The sequence below is a fragment of the Rhinopithecus roxellana genome, chromosome 1 (assembly GCF_007565055.1).
Source record: "Rhinopithecus roxellana isolate Shanxi Qingling chromosome 1, ASM756505v1, whole genome shotgun sequence".
Classification (NCBI taxonomy): domain Eukaryota; kingdom Metazoa; phylum Chordata; class Mammalia; order Primates; family Cercopithecidae; genus Rhinopithecus; species Rhinopithecus roxellana.
Genome location: NC_044549.1, coordinates 193,537,256 through 193,563,802, shown reverse-complemented (window position 1 = coordinate 193,563,802; position 26,547 = coordinate 193,537,256). Strand labels below are relative to the sequence as shown.

The following is a 26,547-nucleotide window of genomic DNA, read 5'->3' as shown; positions in this document are numbered from 1 at the left end:
TTTGGGAAAGTCTTTTTTCTCTCAAGGCCTTTAGTGGATTGAATGAGGCTCACCCACATTATGAAGGGCAATTTGCTTTATTCAAAGTCTATCGATTTAAATTAATTTATCTAAAAAATATTTTCATAGCAATATCCAGACTAGTGTTTGACTCAATACCTAGGTGATATGACCTAGCCAAGTTGACACATAAAACTAACCATCATAGTCCCTTATGCAAACAAACTCATGTTAATAAAAACCTAAGGTGATCAGGCTATAAATGTATCCTAAATGCTCAAGTATTGTGGACATTACAGATTTAACAAAAAGCCTGTCAAACTTTGTATACCAAGGTAAAGCTTCATTTTTCTTCCTCTTTTAAATCCTATTAAAAGATGAATTGGGAGGCCAATGGGTTTCCAAAATAACTTAAAGATTTAATTCATGCCCCTAATGTGCAATGTCATGGTATATACTTTCACTAAGAACACAGACTTCCAAGGATTCAATCATTCAGTGGATACCACCAACTCATACTCTGTGGTCCAGATAGGATAAATGTTCAAGCTGAAAGGCCTCAGGTAAGATGGACTGCAAGACAGCCAGAGTGACAAAGCAGTTAGGGGGAGTGCCAATGCTATACTCATGGGCTGTGAGGCCACTATGCTGTGTCGGGGCTGTGTTCCCTGATGGTTACTCCCCTTTTCAGGTCTGTTCTCACTACTACAGCTGCACAGGAAATCCAAGTGTGCAGTTAAGGGCCTTGTTGACACAGGTGCCTTCAAGAGGAAGCAGAAATCACCACCATTCTTTTGAGTTGAGGGAGCCCGGGCTGGCCATTGCTCTAAAGACTTAAACTAGGGCGCAGGGCCTGGTTGAGCAAGGAGGCCTGTTGAGCAGTTGAAGGCAGGGGACCCAGAGGCTCAGGCTGTTTTCCTGAGGATATTGTAAGGAGACTCCTGAACTTGGGACTAACAAGGTGACCTTGGGATAACCACATAATCATTCCAGGTTTCAGATTTCCCTGGCCCTACATGTGGTTTATCACTTGCCCTTTGTAGAGTTCTTATAAGGATTAAATGAAACAACTCAGCTGAAAAGTCAAATTCAATCCCATACCCATAGCAAGTCATCTTGATACATTTATTTGTTCTTTAATCTGTTGATATTAAAGAATTAGTGGGGGGGCGGAGCAAGATGGCCGAATAGGAACAGCTCTAGTCTCCAACTCCCAGCGCGAGCGAAACAGAAGACCGGTGATTTCTGCATTTTCAACTGAGGTACTGGGGTCATCTCACTAGGGAGTGCTGGATAATCGGTGCTGGTCAGCTGCTGCAGCCTGACCAGTGAGAGCTGAAGCAGGGCGAGGCATCGCCTCACCTGGAAGCGCAAGGGGGAAGGGAATCCCTTTTCCTAGCCAGGGGAACTGAGACACACAACACCTGGAAAATCGGGTAACTCCCACCCCAATACTGCACTTTAAGCAAACAGGCACACCAGGAGAATATATCCCACACCTGGCCGGGAGGGTCCCACGCCCACGGAGCCTCCCTCACTGCTAACACAGCAGTCTGCGGCGATCTATCTGCAAGGCAGCAGCGAGGCTGGGGGAGGGGCGCCCGCCATTCTGAGGCTTAAGTAGGTAAACAAAGCCGCTGGGAAGCTCGAACAGGGTGGAGCTCACAGCAGCTCAAGGAAGCCTGCCTGTCTCTGTAGACTCCACCTCTGGGGACAGCGCACAGCTGAAGACCAACAGGGGAAGCAGCGGGGGCTGGTGCAGACGCGAACGACTCTGTCTCACAGCTTTGGGGAGAGCCGTGGATCTCCCAACACGGAGGTTGAGATCTGAGAACGGACAGACTGCCTGCTCAGGTGGGTCCCTGACCCCTGAGTAGCCTAGCTGGGAGACATCCCCCACTAGGGGCAGTCTGACACCCCACACCTCACAGGGTGGAGTACACCCCTGAGAGGAAACTTCCAAAGGAAGAATCAGACAGGTACACTCGCTGTTCAGCAATATTCTACTTTGGCAACCTCTGCTGCTGATACCCAGGCAAACAGGGTCTGGAGTGGACCTCAAGCAATCTCCAACAGACCAACAGACAGTCCTTCTGACTGTCAGAAGGAAAACTATCAAACAGGAAGGACACCTATACCAAAACCCCATCAGTACGTCACCATCATCAAAGACCAGAGACAGATAAAACCACAAAGATGGGGAAGAAGCAGGGCAGAAAAGCTGGAAATTCAAAAAATAAGAGTGCATCTCCCCCTGCAAAGGAGCACAGCCCATCGCCAGCAACGGATCAAAGCTGGTCAGTGAATGACTTTGACGAGATGAGAGAAGAAGGCTTCAGTCCATCAAACTTCTCAGAGCTAAAGGAGGAATTACGTACCCAGCGCAAAGAAACTAAAAATCTTGAAAAAAGAGTGGAAGAATTGACAGCTAGACTCATTAATGCAGAGAAGATCATAAACGAAATGACAGAGATGAAAACCATGACACGAGAAATACGTGACAAATGCACAAGCTTCAGTAACCGACTCGATCAACTGGAAGAAAGAGTATCAGCGATTGAAGATCAAATGAATGAAATGAAGCGAGAAGAGAAACCAAAAGAAAAAAGAAGAAAAAGAAATGAACAAAGCCTGCGAGAAGTATGGGATTACGTAAAAAGACCAAATCTACGTCTGATTGGGGTGCCTGAAAGTGAGGGGGAAAATGGAACCAAGTTGGAAAACACTCTTCAGGATATCATCCAGGAGAACTTCCCCAACCTAGTAGAGCAGGTCAACATTCAAATTCAGGAAATACAGAGAACGCCACAAAGATACTCCTCGAGAAGAGCAACTCCAAGACACATAATTGCCAGATTCACCAAAGTTGAAATGAAGGAAAAAATCTTAAGGGCAGCCAGAGAGAAAGGTCGGGTTACCCACAAAGGGAAGCCCATCAGATTAACAGCAGATCTCTCGGCAGAAACTCTACAAGCCAGAAGAGAGTGGGGGCCAATATTCAACATTCTTAAAGAAAAGAATTTTAAACCCAGAATTTCATATCCAGCAAAACTAAGTTTCATAAGTGAAGGAGAAATAAAATCCTTTACAGATAAGCAAATGCTTAGAGATTTTGTCACCACCAGGCCTGCCTTACAAGAGACCCTGAAGGAAGCCCTAAACATGGAAAGGAACAACTGGTACCAGCCATTGCAAAAACAAGCCAAAATGTAAAGACCATCAAGGCTAGGAAGAAACTGCATCAACTAACAAGCAAAATAACCAGTTAATATCATAATGGCAGGATCAAGTTCACACATAACAATATTAACCTTAAATGTAAATGGACTAAATGCTCCAATTAAAAGACACAGACTGGCAAACTGGATAAAGAGTCAAGACCCATCAGTCTGCTGTATTCAGGAGACCCATCTCACATGCAGAGACATACATAGGCTCAAAATAAAGGGATGGAGGAAGATCTACCAAGCAAATGGAGAACAAAAAAAAGCAGGGGTTGCAATCCTAGTCTCTGATAAAACAGACTTTAAACCATCAAAGATCAAAAGAGACAAAGAAGGCCATTACATAATGGTAAAGGGATCAATTCAACAGGAAGAGCTAACTCTCCTAAATATATATGCACCCAATACAGGAGCACCCAGATTCATAAAGCAAGTCCTTAGAGACTTACACAGAGACTTAGACTCCCATACAATAATAATGGGAGACTTCAACACTCCACTGTCAACATTAGACAGATCAACGAGACAGAAAGTTAACAAGGATATCCAGGAATTGAACTCATCTCTGCACCAAGCGGACCTAATAGACATCTATAGAACTCTCCACCCCAAATCAACAGAATATACATTCTTCTCAGCACCACATCGCACTTATTCCAAAATTGACCACATAATTGGAAGTAAAGCACTCCTCACCAAATGTAAAAGAACAGAAATTATAACAAACTGTCTCTCAGACCACAGTGCAATCAAACTAGAACTCAGGACTAAGAAACTCAATCAAAACCGCTCAACTACATGGAAACTGAACAACCTGCTCCTGAATGACTACTGGGTACATAACGAAATGAAAGCGGAAATAAAGATGTTCTTTGAAACCAATGAGAACAAAGATACAACATACCAGAATCTCTGGGACACATTTAAAGCAGTGTGTAGAGGGAAATTTATAGCACTAAATGCCCACAAGAGAAAGCAGGAAAGATCTAAAATTGACACTCTAACATCACAATTTAAAGAACTAGAGAGTCAAGAGCAAACATATTCAAAAGCTAGCAGAAGGCAAGAAATAACTAAGATCAGAGCCGAACTGAAGGAGATAGAGACACAAAAAACCCTCCAAAAAATCAATGAATCCAGGAGTTGGTTTTTTGAAAAGATCAACAAAATTGACAGACCGCTAGCAAGGCTAATAAAGAAGAAAAGAGAGAGGAATCAAATAGATGCAATAAAAAATGATAAAGGGGATATCACCACTGACCCCACAGAAATACAAACAACCATCAGAGAATACTATAAATGCCTCTATGCAAATCAACTAGAAAATCTAGAAGAAATGGATAATTTCCTGGACACTTACACTCTCCCAAGGCTAAACCAGGAAGAAGTTGAGTCCCTGAACAGACCAATAGCAGGCTCTGAAATTGAGGCAACAATTAATAGCCTACCCACCAAAAAAAGTCCAGGACCAGATGGATTCACAGCTGAATTCTACCAGAGGTACAAGGAGGAGCTGGTACCATTCCTTCTGAAACTATTCCAATCAATAGAAAAAGAGGGAATCCTCCCTAACTCATTTTATGAGGCCAATATCATCCTGATACCAAAGCCTGGCAGAGACACAACAAAAAAAGAGAATTTTAGACCATCTAAATTTTAGACCAATTTTAGATGAACATCGATGCAAAAATTCTCAATAAAATACTGGCAAACCGGATTCAGCAGCACATCAAAAAGCTTATCCACCATGATCAAGTGGGCTTCATCCCTGGGATGCAAGGCTGGTTCAACATTCGCAAATCAATAAACGTAATCCAGCATATAAACAGAACCAAAGACAAGAACCACATGATTGTCTCAATAGATGCAGAAAAGGCTTTTGACAAAATTCAACAGCCCTTCATGCTAAAAACGCTCAATAAATTCGGTATTGATGGAACGTACCTCAAAATAATAAGAGCTATTTATGACAAACCCACAACTAATATCATACTGAATGGGCAAAAACTGGAAAAATTCCCTTTGAAAACTGGCACAAGACAGGGATGCCCTCTCTCACCACTCCTATTCAACATAGTGTTGGAAAATCTGGCTAGGGCAATCAGGCAAGAGAAAGAAATCAAGGGTATCCAGTTAGGAAAAGAAGAAGTCAAATTGTCCCTGTTTGCAGATGACATGATTGTATATTTAGAAAACCCCATTGTCTCAGCCCAAAATCTCCTTAAGCTGATAAGCAACTTCAGCAAAGTCTCAGGATACAAAATTAATGTGCAAAATCACAAGCATTCTTATACACCAGTAACAGACAAGCAGAGAGCCAAATCAGGAATGAACTTCCATTCACAATTGCTTCAAAGAGAATAAAATACCTAGGAATCCAACTTACAAGGGATGTAAAGGACCTCTTCAAGGAGAACTACAAACCACTGCTCAGTGAAATAAAAGAGGACACAAACAAATGGAAGAACATACCATGCTCATGGATAGGAAGAATCAATATCGTGAAAATGGCCATACTGCCCAAGGTTATTTATAGATTCAATGCCATCCCCATCAAGCTACCAATGAGTTTCTTCACAGAATTGGAAAAAACGGCTTTAAAGTTCATATGGAACCAAAAAAGAGCCCGCATTGCCAAGACAATCCTAAGTCAAGAGGACAAAGCTGGAGGCGTCACGCTACCTGACTTCAAACTATACTACAAGGCTACAGTAACCAAAACAGCATGGTACTGGTACCAAAACAGAGCTATAGACCAATGGAACAGAACAGAGTCCTCAGAAATAATACCACACATCTACAGCCATCTGATCTTTGACAAACCTGAGAGAAACAAGAAATGGGGAAAGGATTCCCTATTTAATAAATGGTGCTGGGAAAATTGGCTAGCCATAAGTAGAAAGCTGAAACTGGATCCTTTCCTTACCCCTTATACGAAGATTAATTCAAGATGGATTAGAGACTTAAATGTTAGACCTAATACCATAAAAACCCTAGAAGAAAATCTAGGTAGTACCATTCAGGACATAGGCATGGGCAAGGACTTCATGTCTAAAACACCAAAAGCAACGGCAGCAAAAGCCAAAATTGACAAATGGGATCTAATTAAACTAAAGAGCTTTTGCACAGCAAAAGAAACTACCATCAGAGTGAACAGGCAACCTACAGAATGGGAGAAAATTTTTGCAACCTACTCATCTGACAAAGGGCTAATATCCAGAATCTACAAAGAACTCAAACAAATATACAAGAAAAAAACAAACAACCCCATCAAAAAGTGGGCAAAGGATATGAACAGACATTTCTCAAAAGAAGATATTCATACAGCCAACAGACACATGAAAAAATGCTCATCATCACTCGCCATCAGAGAAATGCAAATCAAAACCACAATGAGATACCATCTCACACCAGTTAGAATGGCAATCATTAAGAAGTCAGGAAACAACAGGTGTTGGAGAGGATGTGGAGAAATAGGAACACTTTTACACTGTTGGTGGGATTGTAAACTAGTTCAACCATTATGGAAAACAGTATGGCAATTCCTCAAGGATCTAGAACTAGATGTACCATAGGACCCAGCCATCCCACTACTGGGTATATACCCAAAGGATTATAAATTATTCTACTACAAAGACACATGCACACGTATGTTTATTGCGGCACTATTCACAATAGCAAAGACTTGGAATCAACCCAAATGTCCATCTGTGACAGACTGTATTAAGAAAATGTGGCACATATACACCATGGAATATTATGCAGCCACAAAAAAGGATGAGTTTGCGTCCTTTGTAGGGACATGGATGCAGCTGGAAACCATCATTCTTAGCAAACTATCACAAGAAGAGAAAACCAAACACCGCATGTTCTCACTCATAGGTGGGAACTGAACAATGAGATCACTTGGACTCGGGAAGGGGAACATCACACACTGATAGGGGCCTATCATGGGGCGGGGGAGGGAGGGATTGCATTGGGGAGTTATACATGATATAAATGATGAATTGATGGGTGCTGACGAGTTGATGGGTGCAGCACACCAACATGGCATAAGTATACATATGTAGCAAACCTGCACGTTATGCACATGTACCCTAGAACTTAAAGTATAATAATAAAAAAAAAAAAAATTAGTGAATGGAAAATATGTTTAGCTTTCACTGGTGGCAATTTAAATTTTAAAGAATTGCTATTCACCTCATGGTCACTTAGGGACATGTTGACAGTGATTCAGATTGAGCACTGTGGTTACAGTCTTTACAGAGATCTGATTTAGACAGGATGGTATCTTAACCTAAACTGTCCATTAATTGGGACTTCAAAATACATGTCCCCTTCAATGGCTCCTTTATCTCTGGGAAGCTAGGTGGTATCAGCCGTGTGACTTAAAGTGGGGCAGGGAGGCAGGAAAGGGCAACACTGGGCCGATAAAGGAGAGGATTTTGGAATGGGGAAGAGAGAAGGGAGCAAGTCCTACATTTCTTTATGTTTCTTTTATTTATTCCTGGTTATAAAAGCATGCATGCAAAATGTGGAAAACTTGGAAACTAAATTGCAAATAGAAGTAAGAAAAAAATAATCCACAAGCTTAGCTCCTAAAGAATGATTACTCTTAACATCATTGATTGTATATTTCCTTTTCTAAGTTTTTTCTATGTTTTCCTTATTACATAGTGATTATATGTACCTTTTGCATTGCAGTTTTCAATCTAACATTTTAATATAAGAGTTTACCCGTGCTAACAAAATATGCACATTATTTTAAAGGCTTTATCATATTGTGTCAAGTTGAATGTGTCCTAACTTACTTCCACCATTTTATTATTGAGCATTTAGATTATGAATATTCTTTATATTACAAATTCAGTATAACTCATTTTCGTACAACATTTAAAATACTCTCTTACATCATCAGTTATAGGTTTTCAAACATGGAATTACTGGGAAAAAGAGTGCTTGGATATGCTAAAGGCTTACATGATGGTAAAAGGTTGTGCCCATCTATACTTTCCCAGCCATGGAAAAGAGTACCACTAATTTAATTTAAAAAACGACTTGAAGCACAAACCTCTATTCCCTTTATTTCTAATGAGGTTCAATACTTCCCCATATATTTGTTAACTTGTGCATATTCTTAGCCCACAGTGATAATTGTTTAATGTATTTTTCAAAGGATATTACAAATACATTGGAGTATCTCTAAAGCATACTGTGGAATAAAACCCTGTCACTAGCAGCAACATGGATGAAACTGGAGGTCATTACATTAAGTGAAATAAGTCAGGCACAGAAAGACAAATATTATATGTTCTCATTCACATGTGGGCACTAAAAAAGTGGACCTCATGGAGGTAGAGAGTAGAATGGTGGTTACAAGTGTCTGGGAAAGGAAGTGAGGAGGAAGGGATGAAGAGAAGTTGGTTAAGGGGTACAAAAATACAGTTAAATGGAAGGAAAAAGTTATGGCATTCAATAGTATAGTAGGGAAATTAACAACAATTTATTGTATATTTCAAAGTAGCTAGAAGAGAAGAATTGTAACATTTTCAACACAAAGAAAAGATAAATGTTTCGGGTGATAGATATTCCAGTTACCCTGATTTGATCATGACACATTGTATACAGGTATCAAAATGTCACATATACCGTCAAAATACATACAACTAAGATATATCAATAAAAATAAATAAATAAATAAACAAATAAAATATACTGTGGAGTTTATTCCAAAAGGACAAGATGCAATTTATGAAGTATGTGGGCTGTGTGAATACCAAATAATAAGTGACTAGTTAGTGACAATTCCAAGGAAAGAGAAATGAAGCCTTAAGTTTTCTTAGAAAAACCAAAGCAAATGCCACAAACTTAATGAGCTGTGTTTTGATTTCAGTTCCAAGAATAATTTTTCTCCCATTCCCTGAAAACAATTTTCCAAATTGTTCTGTGTTAAAGGTAGTATAGGCACACCTTGGGCATATTGTGGGTTCAATCCCAGACCACCACAATAAAGTGAATATCACAAAAAAGTGAGTCACACAAATTTCTTGTTTCCCAGTGCATATAAAAGTTAGATAGACTATACTGTAGTCTATTAACTGTTGTGCACATAAAATTTATGTTTACAACATTCTGTAGTCTTTTAATTGTGCAACAGCATTGTGCCCAAAAAATGTACATAACTAATTAAAAATACATTATTGTTAAAGAAACACTAAAAATAATCTGAGCCTTCAGTAAGTTGCAATCTTTTGTTGGTTGAGGGTCTTGATGTTTGTCAATGGTTGCTGACTGATCAGGGTGGTGGATGCTGAGGGTTGGGGTGGCTTTGGCAGTTTCTTAAAATAAGACAATTATGAAGTCTGCCATGTTGATTGATCTTCCTTTCATGAAAGATTTCTCTGTAGCATGTGATGCTGTTTGATAGCATTTTACTTACAGTAAAACTTTTTCAAAGTTGAAGTCAATCCTCTCAAACCTGGGCTACTGCTTTATCAACTAAGTTTATGAACTATTCTAAATCATTTTTTGTCATTTCAACAATGTTCATAGTATCTTGACCAGGAGTAGATTCCATTTCAAAAAACCATTTTCTTTGCTCATTCGTAAGAGGCAACTCTTCACCTGTTCAAGTTTTCTCATGGGATTGCAGCAATTCAGTACATTGTCAGGCTCCACTTCTAATTCTAGTTCCCTTGCTATTTCTAACACATCTGCAGTTACTTCCTCCACTGAAGTCCTGAATCCCTCAAAGTCATCAATGTGGGCTGGAATCAACTTTTTCCAAATACCTGCTAATATTTTTACCTCTTCTTACAAATCACAAATGCTCTTAATGACATCTAGAATGGTGAATCCTTTCCAAAAGGTTGTTTTCAATTTACTTTGCCAAGATCTACCAGAAGAATCACTATGTGTGGCTGTTATAGCCTTATGAAATGTATTTCTGAAATAATAAGACTTAAAAGTCAAAATTACTGCTTGATCCTGGGCTGCAGCGTGGATGTTATGTTAGCAGACATGAAAACAACATTCATCTCCTTGTATATTTTCATCAGAGCTCCTGGGTGATCAGATGCATTGCCAATGAGCAATAATATTTTGAAAGGTATCTTTTTTTTTTTTTTTTTTTTCTGAGCAGTAGGTCTTAACAGTGGGCTTAAAATATTCAATAAACCATGCTGTAAACATATACACTATCATTCGGGCTTTGTTGTTTTGTTTATAGAACACAGGCAGAGTAAATTTAGCATAGTTTTAAAGGACGTAGGATATTTGGAGTGCTAAAATGAGCATTGGCTTCAACTGGAAGTCACCAGTTGCATCAGCCCCTAACAAGACAGCCTGTTCTTTGAAGCCAGGTATTGACTTCTTTTTAGTTATGAAAGTTGTAGATGGCATTTTCTTCCAATAAAAGGTTGTTTTGTCAACATTGATGAAATCTATTGTTTAGTGTAGCCACCTTAATCAATGATCTTAGCTAGATCTTCTGGATAACCTACAGCTTCTCCATCAGCACTTGTTGCTTCACCTTGCACTTTTATGTTATAGAGATGGATTCTTTCCTTAAACCTCATAAACCAACCTCTACTAGCTTCAAACTTTTCCACTGCAGCTTCCTCACCTCTCTCAGTGTTCACGGAATAGAAGAGTTAGGGCCTTGCTCTGAATATGGCTTTGACTTAAGGGAATGTTGTGGCAGGTTTGACCTTCTATCCAGACCACACAAACTTTCTCCCCATCAGCAATAAGGCTGTTCCATTTTTATCATTCATGTGTTCACTGGAGTAGCACTTTGAACTTCCTTCAAGAGCTTTTCCTTTGCATTCACAACCTGGCTAACTGGCTCAAGAAACCTAGCTTTTGGCCTATCTTGGTTCTCAACATGCCTTCCTCACTAATCATTTCTAACTTTAAGGTGAGAGATGTGCAACTTTTCTTTTTTATTTTTTTTCTGAACACTTAGAGGCCATTATAGGGCCATTAATTAACTGAATTTAGTATTGTTGTGTCTCAGGGAATAAGGAGGCCTGGGGAGAGGGAGAGAGATGTGAGAACCACCAGTCAGTGGAACAGTCAGAATACACACAATACTGATAGATTAAGTTTGTCCTGTCTTATATGGGTGTGGTTTGTGGTGCCCCCAATTATAATAGCAACATCAAAGATCACTGATTACAGATGACTATAACAATAATAATGAGAAAGTTTGATATATAACAGAAAAGCCTGAAGTATTGTGAGAATTACCAAAATGTGACACAGAGACATGAAGTGAGCCTATGCTATTGGAAAAAGTACCCTCGACAGACTTGCTCAATGCAGGGTTGCCACAAACCTTCAATTTGTAAAAAATGTAATATCTGTGAAGCATAGCAAAGTAAAGTACAATAAAATGAGATATGTCTATGGCAGTACAAAATGACAAAACTTAGAGTGAACAATTCTTATAATGAAGCAAAGAGCTAGAAAGCCAATTTGTTTCCAGGGAAAGTAGGAATGTTGCTCCCAAACCAATTAGACCCAAAATGATTATGACTGATATGTATGGTCTGGGCTCACTCTGAAAAGTTTTGTTTCCTGAAGAAGACCTTAAAATACAAGTACTATATGTCTTTATTCATAATGTTTGAATGAATGCATACAACAAATTGTCAAGAAGATAAACCTATATATAATGAAAAAATGACAAAGGGGATGATTCAGTAGTATCCCATTTTCTGTATAACTTCCAAAATAAGTAATTCATCATTCATTCTCTAATATATTTAATTTTTTAATCTCCCAAAGCTAAAAATTTTAGACTAACACTGATAACAGAAATACATTTTAATGCAAAATATATGAAGCAAAATGCCTAACAAAGAACCAAATGATTATAATTACAACTTTAAAATTCTCAAAATGCTTTAACTGAACTAAATAATCAAACAGAACAGTAGGAAATATAGACTGTTTTTCATTGAGACGAAAAGAAGAAAGTTAAAGTTATAGGTTACCACCTTTTTCTTAGAGACTTGACACTGTCTGGGTCCTCTCCTGATGGATGCCATGTTTCTAATATGACTCTCTCATTTAGAGCTGCACAAGAGACAGCCCCAGGTATTTTATACAGTTATTACTTCTGAAGCTATTCATATTGTAGCATGAATGTCTACCTTTAATTCCTGCTCCTAATTTTTTGTGGACAATAATTTTTATTATTATAATTATTCACAGCCCATAGTATCTCAAAAAACATATGCATATGGTAACCACTGGACAAATAGCTAGAAATTAAACCAATGTAACAAAAATGGTTTTATTTAAATAAGGAAAGGAATGTACCTCATGGGTAGCGGGAGTGAATATGGGTCTGAAAGTGGCCTCACAAAAGTGGTCGTCTGTGTATCCTCACAGATCTGCTATCAACTATTGAGATTTCATACGCAAACACAAAATGTGCTCTTCTTAGAATCTGACACACAATGTTTTAAAAACTCACTTGCTTGACAATGAAAATTCTAGAAGAATGTGCCAAAGACTAGCATCTAAAGTAAATCAGTTCTAACCAAGAAGGGAGTTTCAGATTGAATGAAGGGCAGAGGAGCTACTGGACAAAGTGGACAAGCAGCACTGAGTGTCCACACTGCCACAATATTCAAGTCACATAATCCTTAAATGTGTTACATGATGAATTTGGCTGTAGCACTTGTGTAATGTTGAAGGGTTACACAGTTTGTTGCTATATAAATAAAATTAACTCCTCCAAGGCATCCTTCAAAAAACAAGAATGTGATCCAGGTACAACATAAAAGACTGTCTGCTCATAGGCCATACAACTGTGGTACTTTGAAAGACATACTTCTCTGTCAAACTGGGTCTTAGAGACATTTCAGGAAGCAAAAACAGGCCACATATTTCATGGATTTCTTTCCTAGACAGGTTCCTGTGATTGAATTGAGCAATACAGAAAAATAGGGAATGAACTAAGTTTCTCCATCCCTTTGGGTTTCAGCCAATAATAATCTCAAGACATAATACAAGATTAAAGCAGGAACATTTCCAATTTCTCCTCAGCATCTCCTTTCTGCCAGCTTTGATTAAACAAGTGTGGGTATGTTCTATTTGAGCTAGACACATTGAATGTAGAAGACTCCTCAGTAACCCTCCTCTTTCTTAAAACAAACAAACAAACAAAAAAAGGAACAAGGGCACACTGGCTGTTGCATGTCTTTCCAAGTATCCTTCTATGAATGGTTCTTTATTTTATAATGCTCAGCTTCTGAGACTCAGGAGCTGTCATGCAATGTTGACACGAACATGATGCAAGATTAAGTGAAATGGGACTACCTAAGCCTCCTGCCTCCTCATTAAGTTGCTAGAAATATGAAATGAAAACTTAAAATATAGTCTTGGCAGCCATTGCTGATTTTTTTTACAACTTATTTTTCCAATATCTGACAAATTCTTGAGACAACATTGTATGAGAGAAATAGCAAATGGTTGGAATCAGAAGATCTTGCTTTTGCAAGGCAAGGTTCTTCCATTTATAAGTGATGTGATTCTGAGGTGGTACAGGAACTACTCAGCATTGCTGGTATTTGATAAATGCAATGTGTCATTTAATTGTAACTAATAATAGACCCCTGCATACAACTCATGGTGAATGTGGGGTCGAGAGGCTGTGACTGCACTCTATTGCTACTTATCGTTTAGTAAATTTGGTGACTTTTCTTACCTGGGGAGAAGAGGAATAGGTACATATTGAAATAAATGAAATCGTGTAGGTACTGATACTTCCTTTTATTTGTGGGGGAATATGTTGAAACACAGTATAGTATACTTTAATAACTGCTAGTGTTTGACATTCCAATGATTTCACCATCCCTTAAAGATCAAACCCCAATTCTTCACGCAAACTGACCCAACCACTTGTCGTCATCCTGCTACAATAGTGGTCTGCTTCAGGCCCTCCACACACCTTGGGGGACTCTGTTTGGTTTGCTCATGCCACACCTTGTCTGAGAGTGTCTCCTGATTCCTCCTCTTCAACTGAGTTCTATCTAGGATGCCCTCCTTTTCCATGAAATCCCTTTAGGACATCTAATACTCTCTGAGTCCTTTTCTCTAAAATTCCTAAAGCCTCATTTTGTACTATGCATCTGGCTACTCTTGAACATTGTCCTGTTCTATTTGGGTCACAAAGACTCATGTGCTTTCTATGTGCCAGGCTCTGGTGCTACAAATGGAGTTGACGAAGACAGTGTCCCTGTCCTGGCGGTGTTTACCACCAGTTGGTAACAAATGTCAGTGTAGCGCATGCAGCCATGGCAGATGTTTGAGTCAAATGCTACACAGGACTTGCCCAACTTGGTAGGTGCAGAATCATAATATGCAGTCATCTCACTTTCTCCAACTCCTTATGTCTCTTGCATCCTGATCTTCTAGTTCCCTCTTCTCATTTAAGAAAAACTTGACACCTGGCTCATTCTTCACTTCCATACTGTGGCACTACCCTGGTTTTTTCCAATCATATAGGCGCTGGTATTTTGGTCCCTTAACTTCTTCTAGACATTGTCTCCTCTTCCCATGGTCACCACTCAACTGATCTACTTTAGAAATTCATCTTTTTCTCTATATAGAATTTTCATTTTTTCCAATTTTCTTTGTCAAGTACTCCCACTGTGACAGTTCTTCGACTTTACCAGATACTTCTGGTTGATTGACGCCTGCATTTTCTCCCCATCCATCCAGAGCCCCTTTCTGTTTTTCCTTACTATCCAGATTCTGTCTTTACTTTCTTCACTGTCCAATATCCTTAACTCCATTACCCTCTGACCTGTCCCAAGCCTCACAAAAACTCACAATCTGTGGGAAGATTGAAAGAAAACAGATTCATGATTAGTTACAGGAACTTGACTTGAATGTCTGCATCTCCAACTCCTGTAATGCCTATTTAGATCTACTCTTATTTCTTCCAACATCCAACTGTCTTGTTCTCAGTGCTTCACCTTACCCCACCTTGACTGAGAAATAGAAGGCATGGATGAACCTCTCTCTGTTGATCACTCCCAGACGTATGCTCATCTACAATCCCAGTCTCCTCCCTCCCTTTGTTGTTGCAGGACTTTTCCTCCTCCTTTCAAGCTGCCATGTGGGGACCCAGATGCGCTCCTTGCTCTGACAAAGTCAGACACAAGACCTGCGCAGCACCCAGCCTTGGGTACTGGGTGCTCAAAGAACCACTTTTCTGTTTCAGTTTGTGTCTCTGGAATGAATGAATATATATATATGTATTTTTTTTTTTGTAGCCCAGAGCCTGATTCCTTGGAGACCCCAAGAAAACTTGGCAGCTGTCCCCATTAACTAGCTCTTTGGGAAATTTCTAGGTCTTGATGAATTACAGGATACAAGAGAGTAAACAGGGCAGGGAGAGGAGAAAGGAGGAAAGAAGGAAAAGGTATGGGAGTCAGGGGCTTCTGAATGTGTGCTCCCAGGACCTGCTCATCTCAGCTTCACTCACTAACAGTCATTTTGGAAGCATGCAGCAAATACGAATCACAATGCACACTACAGATGCTAGGATCAGCACAGACAAATACCAAACACTGGTTTATCAAACTCATCAGTTTCCAAATACTCAACAGATCAAATAAGTGCTCTGCTAGTCGCTGAGGGAGAATGTGAAATGCCATGCTTGTTACTTCCTTCACAAGGTTGTCTTCATCTCCCCTTTCACAGCATTGATTCTTTTTTATCTTTTACAATCTTGCTTTTATTTATTGTCCTCTATGAAGCTTTCCCCAAGCCGCAGGGCCAATCTCTCCTTGCTCAGTGCCCCCATAGCCAACATACAAGTTAGTCAGGGCATGTATCTTCACATACGAAGGCCCAGCACTTATGTATCACACCATCCGCTATGCCTCTGAGTCACTCATAATTGGCCTAATTCACCATCATGTTTCCTGCACCCAGCATCATTCCTAAGAATCCAACACATGCTTGTGGAATGAATGAACGAAAGGATGAGACCAGATGAGAAATTCCAAAAAGATGAATAACATATGTAGGAGCTACATCTTCAATCCCAAGAAAGCCCTTTCCATTCACGCCCAGGTGCTCCTGGGTGGCCCCCTCTCATCCTCCCTATAAAGATCAACCGGTTTCCTTATCCATGCATCTCTCTTCAGTAAGCTCTTTACTTTGGTCAATACTCTGTGTTGATCTACCAATGATAGCTGGTCCTACCTGACTGAAGGAAGTGGCAGGTGAATCTCTCTAAATCACCAGCATAGACCCTGGGAATGCACCAGCTACTCACCTCGCTTGCTGGCAGACGCAGCAGACCCAGGCTTTTTCATGCTTCTGGTAGGAGCAGCAGCTCTTGCAGACATTGAACTTGCAATCTCCACACTGGCGCTTGGTGTTGACGAGGAAGGTGAAGGGCGAGCAGCAGCGCATGCAGCAGTGCTCCACGAACTGCTGGTGCTTCGAGAGAATGCTGCACTTGCTGCCTTCCTCATCCAGCTTCTGCTTCAGCTCACTGGGAAACCAAGGTAGGGGAAACGGGAGGAGGAGAGAAACACAACATCAGGTCAGAGGCTGTCTCCCCAAAGCACCCACCTTGGCCCTCCCTTAGGCCAAGCTACCATGTAGGACCTTCCTGGAAAACAAGAGAACTCAGAAAGATCAACTGCTCAACATTATGACCAGAGAAGAATCCAACACATGCTTGTGGATTAGTTTTGTGTACTCCTGTATGTCAGATTTTCTATGAGAAAGCATGAAAACCTTATTACTTACATTTCAGAGACTACATTGAGATACAAGTTATTAAAAAACTAATAAGCACATCCTTGAAAAATAAAACCTTTAACTTAATTAATGCCTTTTTAAAGGAGCAGGAGATCACTTATGATAAAACATTAATCCTCACACAGCCCAGCTGGGAATATGATAAATGCAGTCCTGGCTTTACTTAACATCCCTGGAAACTGAAGTACCCAAGGATTTTAAAAGCTTTCAAATCTATATGAGTCAATAAGGATTCTATGCATGATGGGCAGATCAAGGCACTTGTGATTCAGAGTTGGATAAAAGAACAATTCTGTTCTTCTAAAAAACTCCTGATCACTGGGCACACAGCCAACCACATTAATGCAAAACATGACAGTGCATACACTCCTCTCTGTGCTCAGTGAGAAGAAAAATACACTGCAAACAGGTTGAGTAACCTGGGGGAAAAAATGAAAAAAAAAAATTCCTCTGAATCAGCAGGTTTGAGTTGTTTTTCCTGCTACAAAAATGGGGGCCCCCAAAGAACAGTAGAAAAATTATTATTTTTACTACTATTTTACTATTACTATACTATATTACTAGACTATAATTTTTACTATTTTAGTACTACTCTATTACTACACTACTACTTTTACTATTTTCCTACTGTTACACACTATCATTATAATAGTAAAACACAGTCACCCACTTATAATGGTTCAACTTACGATTTTTCAACTTTCTGATGATGCAGAAACTATATGGATTCATTAAAAAGCACCAGAAAGTGATACAATACTCTATCATGATGCTGAGCATAGCAGCAGTGAGCCACAGCTCCCAGTCAGCCATGAGGTCATGAGGGATATAGTCTACGGTGTACTATGTTTTACTATGTTGTCAGATGAGTTTGCCTAGCTGCAGGCTAATGTAAGTGTTCTGGGCATGTTTAAGTTGACTGGGCTAAGCTGTAATGTTCAGTAGGTTAGGTGTATTAAATGCATTTTCAACTTATGATAGTTTCAACTTATGATGGGTCTACTAGGACGCAATCCCACTGTAAATCAAGGAGCATCTATATTTTACTGCAGCATTTTACTATCATAATACTTGAAAGTATTTTACTACTTTTACTGCTACTATTGTTTTACTACTGTTTTACTTCATTACTTTTTTTTAACTTTTTATCTTTACTACTATTTTTATTTTTACTATGACTATTTACTACTCTTTACTACTATCACTATTTTTCTGTACCCAGTTGTGATTGTGCAGTTAATACTGGATATATTTATGATGTATGTGGCAAATATTTTCTCCTGTTCTGTCCTTGTCTTTTTATGTTTATGATGTTTATTCTTGTTTAGAAATGCTTAATTTTTCTGTAGTTAAATCTGTCAGGCTTTTCTTTCATGGACATTGGGCTTTATGTCTTGCTTAAGAAGGCCTAGACCACCCCATCAGTTTATGTACATAGTCAATTAGCCCCTGTATAGGTTGAAGGTTGGCACTCTCAAATGATATGCCCATGCCCTAAATCACTGGAAACTGTAGCTTTTACTTTATTTGGAGAAGGGGTCTTCTTATAAATTAAGAATATCGAGATGTAGTTATCTTGCATTTTCTGAGTGAGCTCTAAATCCAATGACAACTGTCCTTTAAGAGACACACAGAGAAGGCAATATGAAGACAAAGGCAGAGATTGGAGTGCTGTGGCTACAATCCCAGTAACACCAAGGTTTGCCAGAAGCCACCAAAAGCTAGGAAAGAGGCATGGGCAGATTCTCCCCCAGAGACTTGGGAGGGAGTGTGGCCCTGCCAACGCCTTGATTGTAGACTTTTGACCTCCGGAAGAGGGAAATGATACATTCTTGTTGTTTTAAGCCACCTGTTTGTGGTAATTTGTTACAGCAGCCTCAGGAAACTAATATAGTTTCTAGTTTTTTTTTTTTTTAAAAAAGGAAAACAGTAAGTATAAACTTTCCTCAACACTATATCCTCATCTAGTTGCCACTCTCTAATAGTCCTAACCTCTTCTAGTTAAAATTCCTGAAAGAACCATCCCTGGTAGTCAGTATATGTTCTTTATTCCCATCACTCCTGGGTCCACTCCAGTGGACCTTTTGTTCTTTTTCTTAAATAAAAGAAAAACTCTGCTGGAGATCCCCCACTAACCTTCATGTTGAAAGATCCAAGGGGACTTTCTAGGCCTTGTCTTACCTGATTATTCTTCCATTCTTGAAATACTCTCTTCCCTTCCTCATGTTACTCTTGTTTTCCTTAGCCCTTTTCCAATTCCTTTGCAAGCTATCTCTTCCTCCTGTTCTGACTTTTTAAATGTTAGACAAGACTTTTTAAGGAATAAAATATTTATTCACTAATGAAGATTATTTTCAACATTAATGTTAACCTTTTACTGAATAGATTGTTTGAGTCATGGTCTATATGACTAGGTAGCCTTTCTCCACCCCAACTTTCCCCAAGCATGGACAAATCCCTTCTTTTCAGTTCACTGAAGCAGCAGACTGTCAGGTGTGGTGGGTGATGGACATTTATTACCAATGGCTTAAGGTAGTGGAAGGTGATGGAAGAGAAACTCAGCTCCAGGCAGAACAGAAAACCATTTCATGTGGGCACGCTGCAGTTAAAGTCCTCAGCCACCATCTCTGGGATTCCTTCCGAGGCCCTGTTACTGGACATGTTGCTGTGCCATCTCTGCCTATCCAGGTTCCCATATGTCCCCTCTCTTATCTTGTTCCAGGGCCCTTCATGGCTGATTAGAGGAAAATTATCCAAAGCTGTGACCTAACTGATAAAAAATGGCTGCATATGTAGGAGTCACCCTTGTCTGACTCACAAGGCATGGGAGTAAATGAATCAGGACACAGGTAAGCAAGAAGGAAGATCACAAGAATTACCTTTCTTTCTCTTCCCCACCCCCTTGTTCCCTCTCTCTCCTTCCCCTGTCCCCATATTTTTAAATTAAAAGGATGGTATTATTTATACTGTTTTAATTATGAAACCTAAAAAATGGTCCATTTTTGTTTAGGTTTTCAAGTGTGTTGGTATAAAGTGGTTCACAGATTTCTCTCATGATTGTAAGATCTCTGCTACCTCTGTCATTATGTCCCTCTTTTCTTTCAGAATATTGTTTATTTGGCCCTTGTTCAGTAAGTTCAGAGGTTTACTTATTTCATTAATTTTAAGGATAACTAGCTTTTAGTTAGGTTGATGGTTGTCTACACTGCTTATTTGTTCTCCATTGCAATAAGGTCCAGCCTTTATTATTTCTTCCTTCTACTGGTTTGAGTTTATTACTTTCTCTAACCTTTAACAAGTAAAATTTTTTAAAGTAAATGGACTTTTAACATTTACTCTTTCCTAATCTATGCATTTAAGGCTATAAAATTTTCTCAACACATCTCTTTTGTTGTACCTTGCAGGTTTTAAATAAGAAAATTTTTATTGTCATTTAGTCTTACATATTTTATAATTCTCAGGTTTAAAATTTTCCAAATTTGTGGCTTTTGTTATTAACTTTTTTTAACATTTTGATCAGAAAGTCTCAAATAAATTCTTTGGTATTCATTGAGACTTTCATTATAGCTTCATGGTTAGCCAATTTGTGTAAAGCCCATGTGTGTTTGAAAAGAATGTTTATTCTCTACTGACTGATAACAAGATGTTAACCAAAAAGTCACTGAGGCAGGTCTCAATGGATAGAGGTTAATTTAGCCAAGGTTGAGGACACTTCCGGGAAAAACACAAGTCATGGGAGCATCTGTGACCTGAGATTTTTCCAAAGAGGGTTTTGGGAACTTCAGTATTTAAAGGAGAAAGTCTGAGCCAGAGAGAAAACAGGAAGTGGGGGTAGGCAATGATGTAAATGGTTACATTCTTGTGAGGCTCTGATTAGCATTCACAAATCTACATTTCACATGTGAAAAGAGGGCGTAGAGGGAAAAGTCAATTCTGCATCCATCTCAGGGTAGGCAGAAGGATGATTTCTGGTCTTGTCATTGTCCCGTACCTATGACGTTAAGCTGGTAATTGATATTGTAAGATAAGAGTCAGCAGAACTCAGTTTTAAGACTAGTTTATAGGGGGATATGTATCCTGAAAGATTTAGTGGCTCACAAGGAATTTCCTTGTGAAAAATTTGTGAGGAAGACCATCTGGGGCAATATGTGTTGTAAAAGGAACATAAAGTCCCTGGAACCCAAACCCACTAAACCAAAGGGAAAAGTCAAGCTGGGAACTAGACCATGCAAACCTGCCTCCCTTTGTTCCTAAATAGACAACTACAAGATAAAAGGCTATATACCTCCCTTGCAATTTGCTCACAAGGAAGGCCCTTTAGTTCCTTTCAATTTTACCCTGACAGTGTAAATTAACATCTTGTCTTCACAGGCACGGGACAAAGGACTGAATTAAAAGTGGCTTGGCTCACCTGAGACAAATGTGTATCTGACTGCTTTCTGTACTCCGTGATTATTGTATCTTATGCAAAAAATGCAGATTCATTGAGAGTGAGACAAATATATTCATATTGAAATTACTAATAGATTTGGACTTTTTTCGACTATGCTATGTTTTATTTTCTTTTTTTTATTATTACACTTTAAGTTCTAGGGTACATGTGCACAATGTGCAGGTTTGTTACATATGTATACATGAGCCATGTTGGTGTGCGGCACCCATTAACTCGTCATTTACATTAGGTATGTCTCCTAATGCTATCCCTTCCCCCTACCCCCTCCCCACAATAGGACCCAGTGTATGATGTTCCCCTTCCTGTGTCCAAGTGATCTCATTGTTCAATTCCCACCTATGAGTGAGAACATGCGGTATTTGGTTTTCTGTTCTTGCGATAGTTTGCTGAGAATGATGGTTTCCAGCTGCATCCACGTCCCTACAAAGGACACAAACTCATCCTTTTTTATGGCTGCATAATATTCCATGGTGTATATGTGCCACATTTTCTTAATCCAGTCTGTCACTGATGGACATTTGGGTTGATTCCAAGTCTTTGCTATTGTGAATATGCCGCAATAATCATATGTGTGCATGTGCCTTTATAGCAGCATGACTTATAATCCTTTGGGTATATCCCCAGTAATGGGATGGCTGGGTCAAATGGTATTTCCAGTTCTAGATCCTTGAGGAATCGCCACACTGTTTTCCACAATGGTTGAACTAGTTTATACTCCCACTAACGGTATAAAAGTGTTCCCATTTCTCCACATCCTCTCCAGGACCTGTTGTGTCCTGATTTTTTAAATGATTGCCATTCTAACTGGTGTGAGATGGTATCTCATTGTGGTTTTGATTTGCATTTCTCTGATGGTGAGTGACGATGAGCATTTTTTCATGTGTCTGTTGGCTGTATGAATGTCTTCTTTTGAGAAGTGTCTGTTCATATCCTTTGCCCACTTTTTGATGGGGTTGTTTGTTTTTTTCTTGTAAATTTGATTGAGTTCCTTATAGGTTCTGGATATTAGCCCTTTGTCTGATGAGTAGATTGCAAAATTTTTCTCCCATTCTGTAGGTTGCCTGTTCACTCTGATGGTAGTTTCTTTTGCTGTGCAGAAGCTCTTTAGTTTAATTACATCCCATTTGTCAATTTTGGCTTTTGTTGCTGTTGCTTTTGGTGTTTTAGACATGAAGTCCTTGCCCATGCCTATGTCCTGAATGGTATTCCCTAGGTTTTCTTCTACGATTTTGATGGATTTAGGTCTAACATTTAAGTCTCTAATGCATCTTGAATTAATTTTCGTATAAGGAGTAAGGAAAGGATCCAGTTTCAGCTTTCTACTTATGGCTAGTTAATTTTCCCAGCACAATTTATTAAATAGGGAATCCTTTCCCCATTTCCTGTTTTTGTCAGGTTTGTCAAAGATCAGATGACTGTAGATATGTGGTATTATTTCTGAGGGCTCTGTTCTGTTCCATTGGTCTATATCTCTGTTTTGGTACCAGTACCATGCTGTTTTGGTTACTGTACACTTGCAGTATAGTTTGAAGTCAGGTAGCGTGATGCCTCCAGAGTTGTTCTTTTGGCTTAGGATTGTTTTGGCAATGTAGGCTCTTTTTCGGTTCCATATGAACTTTAAAGTAGTTTTTTCCAATTCTGTGAAGAAAGTCATTGGTAACTTGATGGGGATGGCATTGAATCTATAAATTACATTGGGCAGTATGGCCATTTTCACAATATTGATTCTTCCTATCCATGAGCATGGAATGTTCTTCCATTTGTTTGTGTCCTCTTTTATTTCACTGAGCAGTGGTTTGTAGTTCTCCTTGAAGAGGTCCTTTACATTCCTTGTAGGTTGGATTCCTAGGTATTTTATTCTCTTTGAAGCTATTGTGAATGGGAGTTCATTCATGATTTGGTTCTCTGTTTGTCTGTTACTGGTGTATAAGAATGCCTGTGATTTTTGCACATTGATTTTGTATCCTGAGAGTTTGCTGAAGTTGCTTATCAGCTTAAGGAGATTTTGGGCTGAGATGATGGGGTTTTCTAAATATACAATCATGTCATCTGCAAACAGGGACAATTTGACTTCTTTTCCTAATTGAATACCCTTTATTTCTTTCTCTTGCCTGATTGCCCTAGCCAGAACTTCCATCACTATGTTGAATAGGAGCGGTGAGAGAGGGCATCCCTGTCTTGTGCCAGTTTCCAAAGGGAATGCTTCCAGTTTTTGCCCATTCAGTATGATATTGGCTGTGGGTTTGTCATAAATAGCTCTTATTATTTTGAGATATGTTCCATCAATACCGAATTTATTGAGAGTTTTCAGCATGAAGGGCTGTTGAATTTTGTCAAAGGCCTTTTCTGCATCTATTGAGATAATCATGTGGTTTTTGTCTTTGGTTCTGTTTATATGCTGGATTACATTTACTGATTTGCATATGTTGAACCAGCCTTGCATCCCAGGGATGAAGCCCACTTGATCATGGTGGATAAGCTTTTTGATGTGCTGCTGGATTTGGTTTACCAGTATTTTATTGAGGATTTTTGCATCGATGTTCATCAGGGATATTGGTCTAAAATTCTCTCTTGTTTTGTATCTCTGTGAGGCTTTGGTATCAGGATGATGTTGGCCTCGTAAAATGAGTTAGGGAGCATTCCCTCTTTTTCTATTGATTGGAATAGTGTCAGAAGGAATGGTACCAACTCCTCCTTGTACCTCTAGTAGAATTCAGCTGTGAATCTATCTGGTCTTGGACTTTTTTTGGTTGGTAGGATATTTATTGTTACCTCAATTTCAGAGCCTGCTATTGGTCTATTCAGGGATTCAACTTCTTCCTGGTTTAGTCTTGGGAGAGTGTAAGTGTCCAGGAAATTATCCATTTCTTCTAGATTTTCTAGTTTATTTGTGTAGAGGTGTTTATAGTATTGTCTGATGGTAGTTTGTATTTCTGTGGGGTCGGTGGTGATATCCCCTTTATCATTTTTTATTGCGTCTATTTGATTCTTCTCTCTTTTCTTCTTTATTAGTCTTGCTAGCGGTCTGTCAATTTTGTTGATCTTCTCAAAAAACCAACTCCTGGATTCATTGATTTTTTGGAGGGATTTTGTGTCTCTATCTCCTTCAGTTCTGCTCTGATCTTAGTTATTTCTTGCCTTCTGCTAGCTTTTGAATGTGTTTGCTCTTGCTTCTCTAGTTCTTTTAATTGTGATGTTAGGGTGTCAATTTTAGATCTTTCCTGCTTTCTCTTGTGGGCATTTAGTGCTATAAATTTCCCTCTACACACTGCTTTAAATGTGTCCCAGAGATTCTGGTATGTTATATCTTTGTTCTCATTGGTTTCAAAGATCATCTTTATTTCTGCCTTCATTTCATTATGTACCCAGTAGTCATTCAGGAGCAGGTTGTTCAGTTTCCATGTAGTTGAGCAGTTTTGATTGAGTTTCTTAGTCCTGAGTTCTATTTTGATTGCACTGTGGTCTGAGAGACAGTTTGTTATAATTTCTGTTCTTTTACATTTGCTGAGGAGTGCTTTACTTCCAACTATGTTGTCAGTTTTGGAATAAGTGTGATGTGGTGCTGAGAAGAATGTATATTCTGTTGATTTGTGGTGGAGAGTTCTGTAGATGTCTATTAGGTGTGCTTGGTGCAGAGTTGAGTTTAATTCCTGGATATCTTTGTTGGCTTTCTGTCTCGTTGATCTGTCTAATGTTGACAGTGGGGTGTTAAAGTCTCCCATTATTATTGTATGGGAGTCTGAGTCTCTTTGTAAGTCTCTAAGGACTTGCTTTATGAATCTGGGTGCTCCTGTATTGGGTTCATATATATTTAGGATAGTTAGCTCTTCCTGATGAATTGATCCCTTCACCATTATGTAATGGCCTTCTTTGTCTCTTTTGATCTCTGATGGTTTAAAGTCTGTTTCATCAGAGGCTAGGATTGCAACCCCTGCTTTTTTTTTTTCCCCATTTTCTTGGTAGATCTTCCTCCATCCTTTTATTTTGAGCCTATGTGTGTCTCTGCATGTGAGATGCATCTCTTGAATACAGCAAACTGAGGGGTCTTGACTCTTTATCCAATTTGCCAGTCTGTGTCTTTTAAATGGACCATTTAGTCCATTTACATTTAAGGTTAATATTGTTATGTGTGAACTTGATCCTGTCATTATGATATTAGCTGGTTATTTTTCTCGCTAGTTGATGCAGTTTCCTCCTAGCATTGATGGACTTTACATTTTGATATATTTTTGCAATGGCTGGTACCTATTGTTCCTTTCCATGTTTAGTGCTTTCTTTAGGATCTGTTGTAGGACAGGCCTGGTGGTGACAAAATCTCTAAGCATTTGCTTGTCTGTAAAGGATTTTATTTCTGCTTCACTTATGAAACTTAGCTTGGCTGGATATGAAATTCTGGGTTGAAAATTCTTTTCTTTAAGAATGTTGAATATTGGCCCCCACTCTCTTCTGTCTTGGAGGGTTTCTGCTGAGAGATCTGCTGTTAGTCTGATGGGCTTCCCTGTGTGAGTAACCCGACCTTTCTCTCTGGCTGCCCTTAGCATTTTTTTCCTTCATTTCAACTTTGGTGAATCTGACAGTTATGTGTCTTGGAGTTGCTCTTCTCGAGGAGTATCTTTGTGGCATTCTCTGTATTTCCTGAATTTGAATGTTGGCCTGCCTTACTAGGTTGGGGAAGTTCTCCTGGATGATATCCTGAAGAGTGTTTTCCAACTTGGTTTCATTTTCCCTGTCACTTTCAGGCACACCAATCTGACGTAGATTTGGTCTTTTCACATAATCCCATATTTCTTGGAGGCTTTGTTCATTTCTTTTTACTCTTTTTTCTCTACACTCCTCTTCTCACTTCATTTCATTCATTTGATCTTCAATCGGTGATACTCTTTCTTTCAGATGATTGAGTCGGTTACTGAAGCTTGTGCATTTGTCACGTCGTTTTCGTGTCATGGTTTTCATCTCTATCAGTTATTTTAAGGACTTCTCTACGTTGGTTATTCTAGTTAGCCATTCATCAAATCTTTTTTCTAGGTTTTTAGTTTCTTTGCGCTGGTTACATAGTTCCTCCTTTAGCTCTGA

General features: G+C 39.2%; 1 protein-coding gene across 2 annotated transcripts in view; it reads right to left on the bottom strand.

The window, feature by feature from the left end:
- MYRIP (myosin VIIA and Rab interacting protein) overlaps window positions 1–26,547 on the bottom strand; it is a 407,166-nt gene that overhangs the window by 180,105 nt on the left and 200,514 nt on the right. For both annotated transcript variants that reach the window (XM_010360033.2, XM_030935142.1), the window contains exon 3: window positions 16,528–16,749. In XM_010360033.2, coding sequence (XP_010358335.1) covers window positions 16,528–16,749 — 222 coding nt within the window. The remainder of the gene's footprint in view (window positions 1–16,527; window positions 16,750–26,547) is intronic.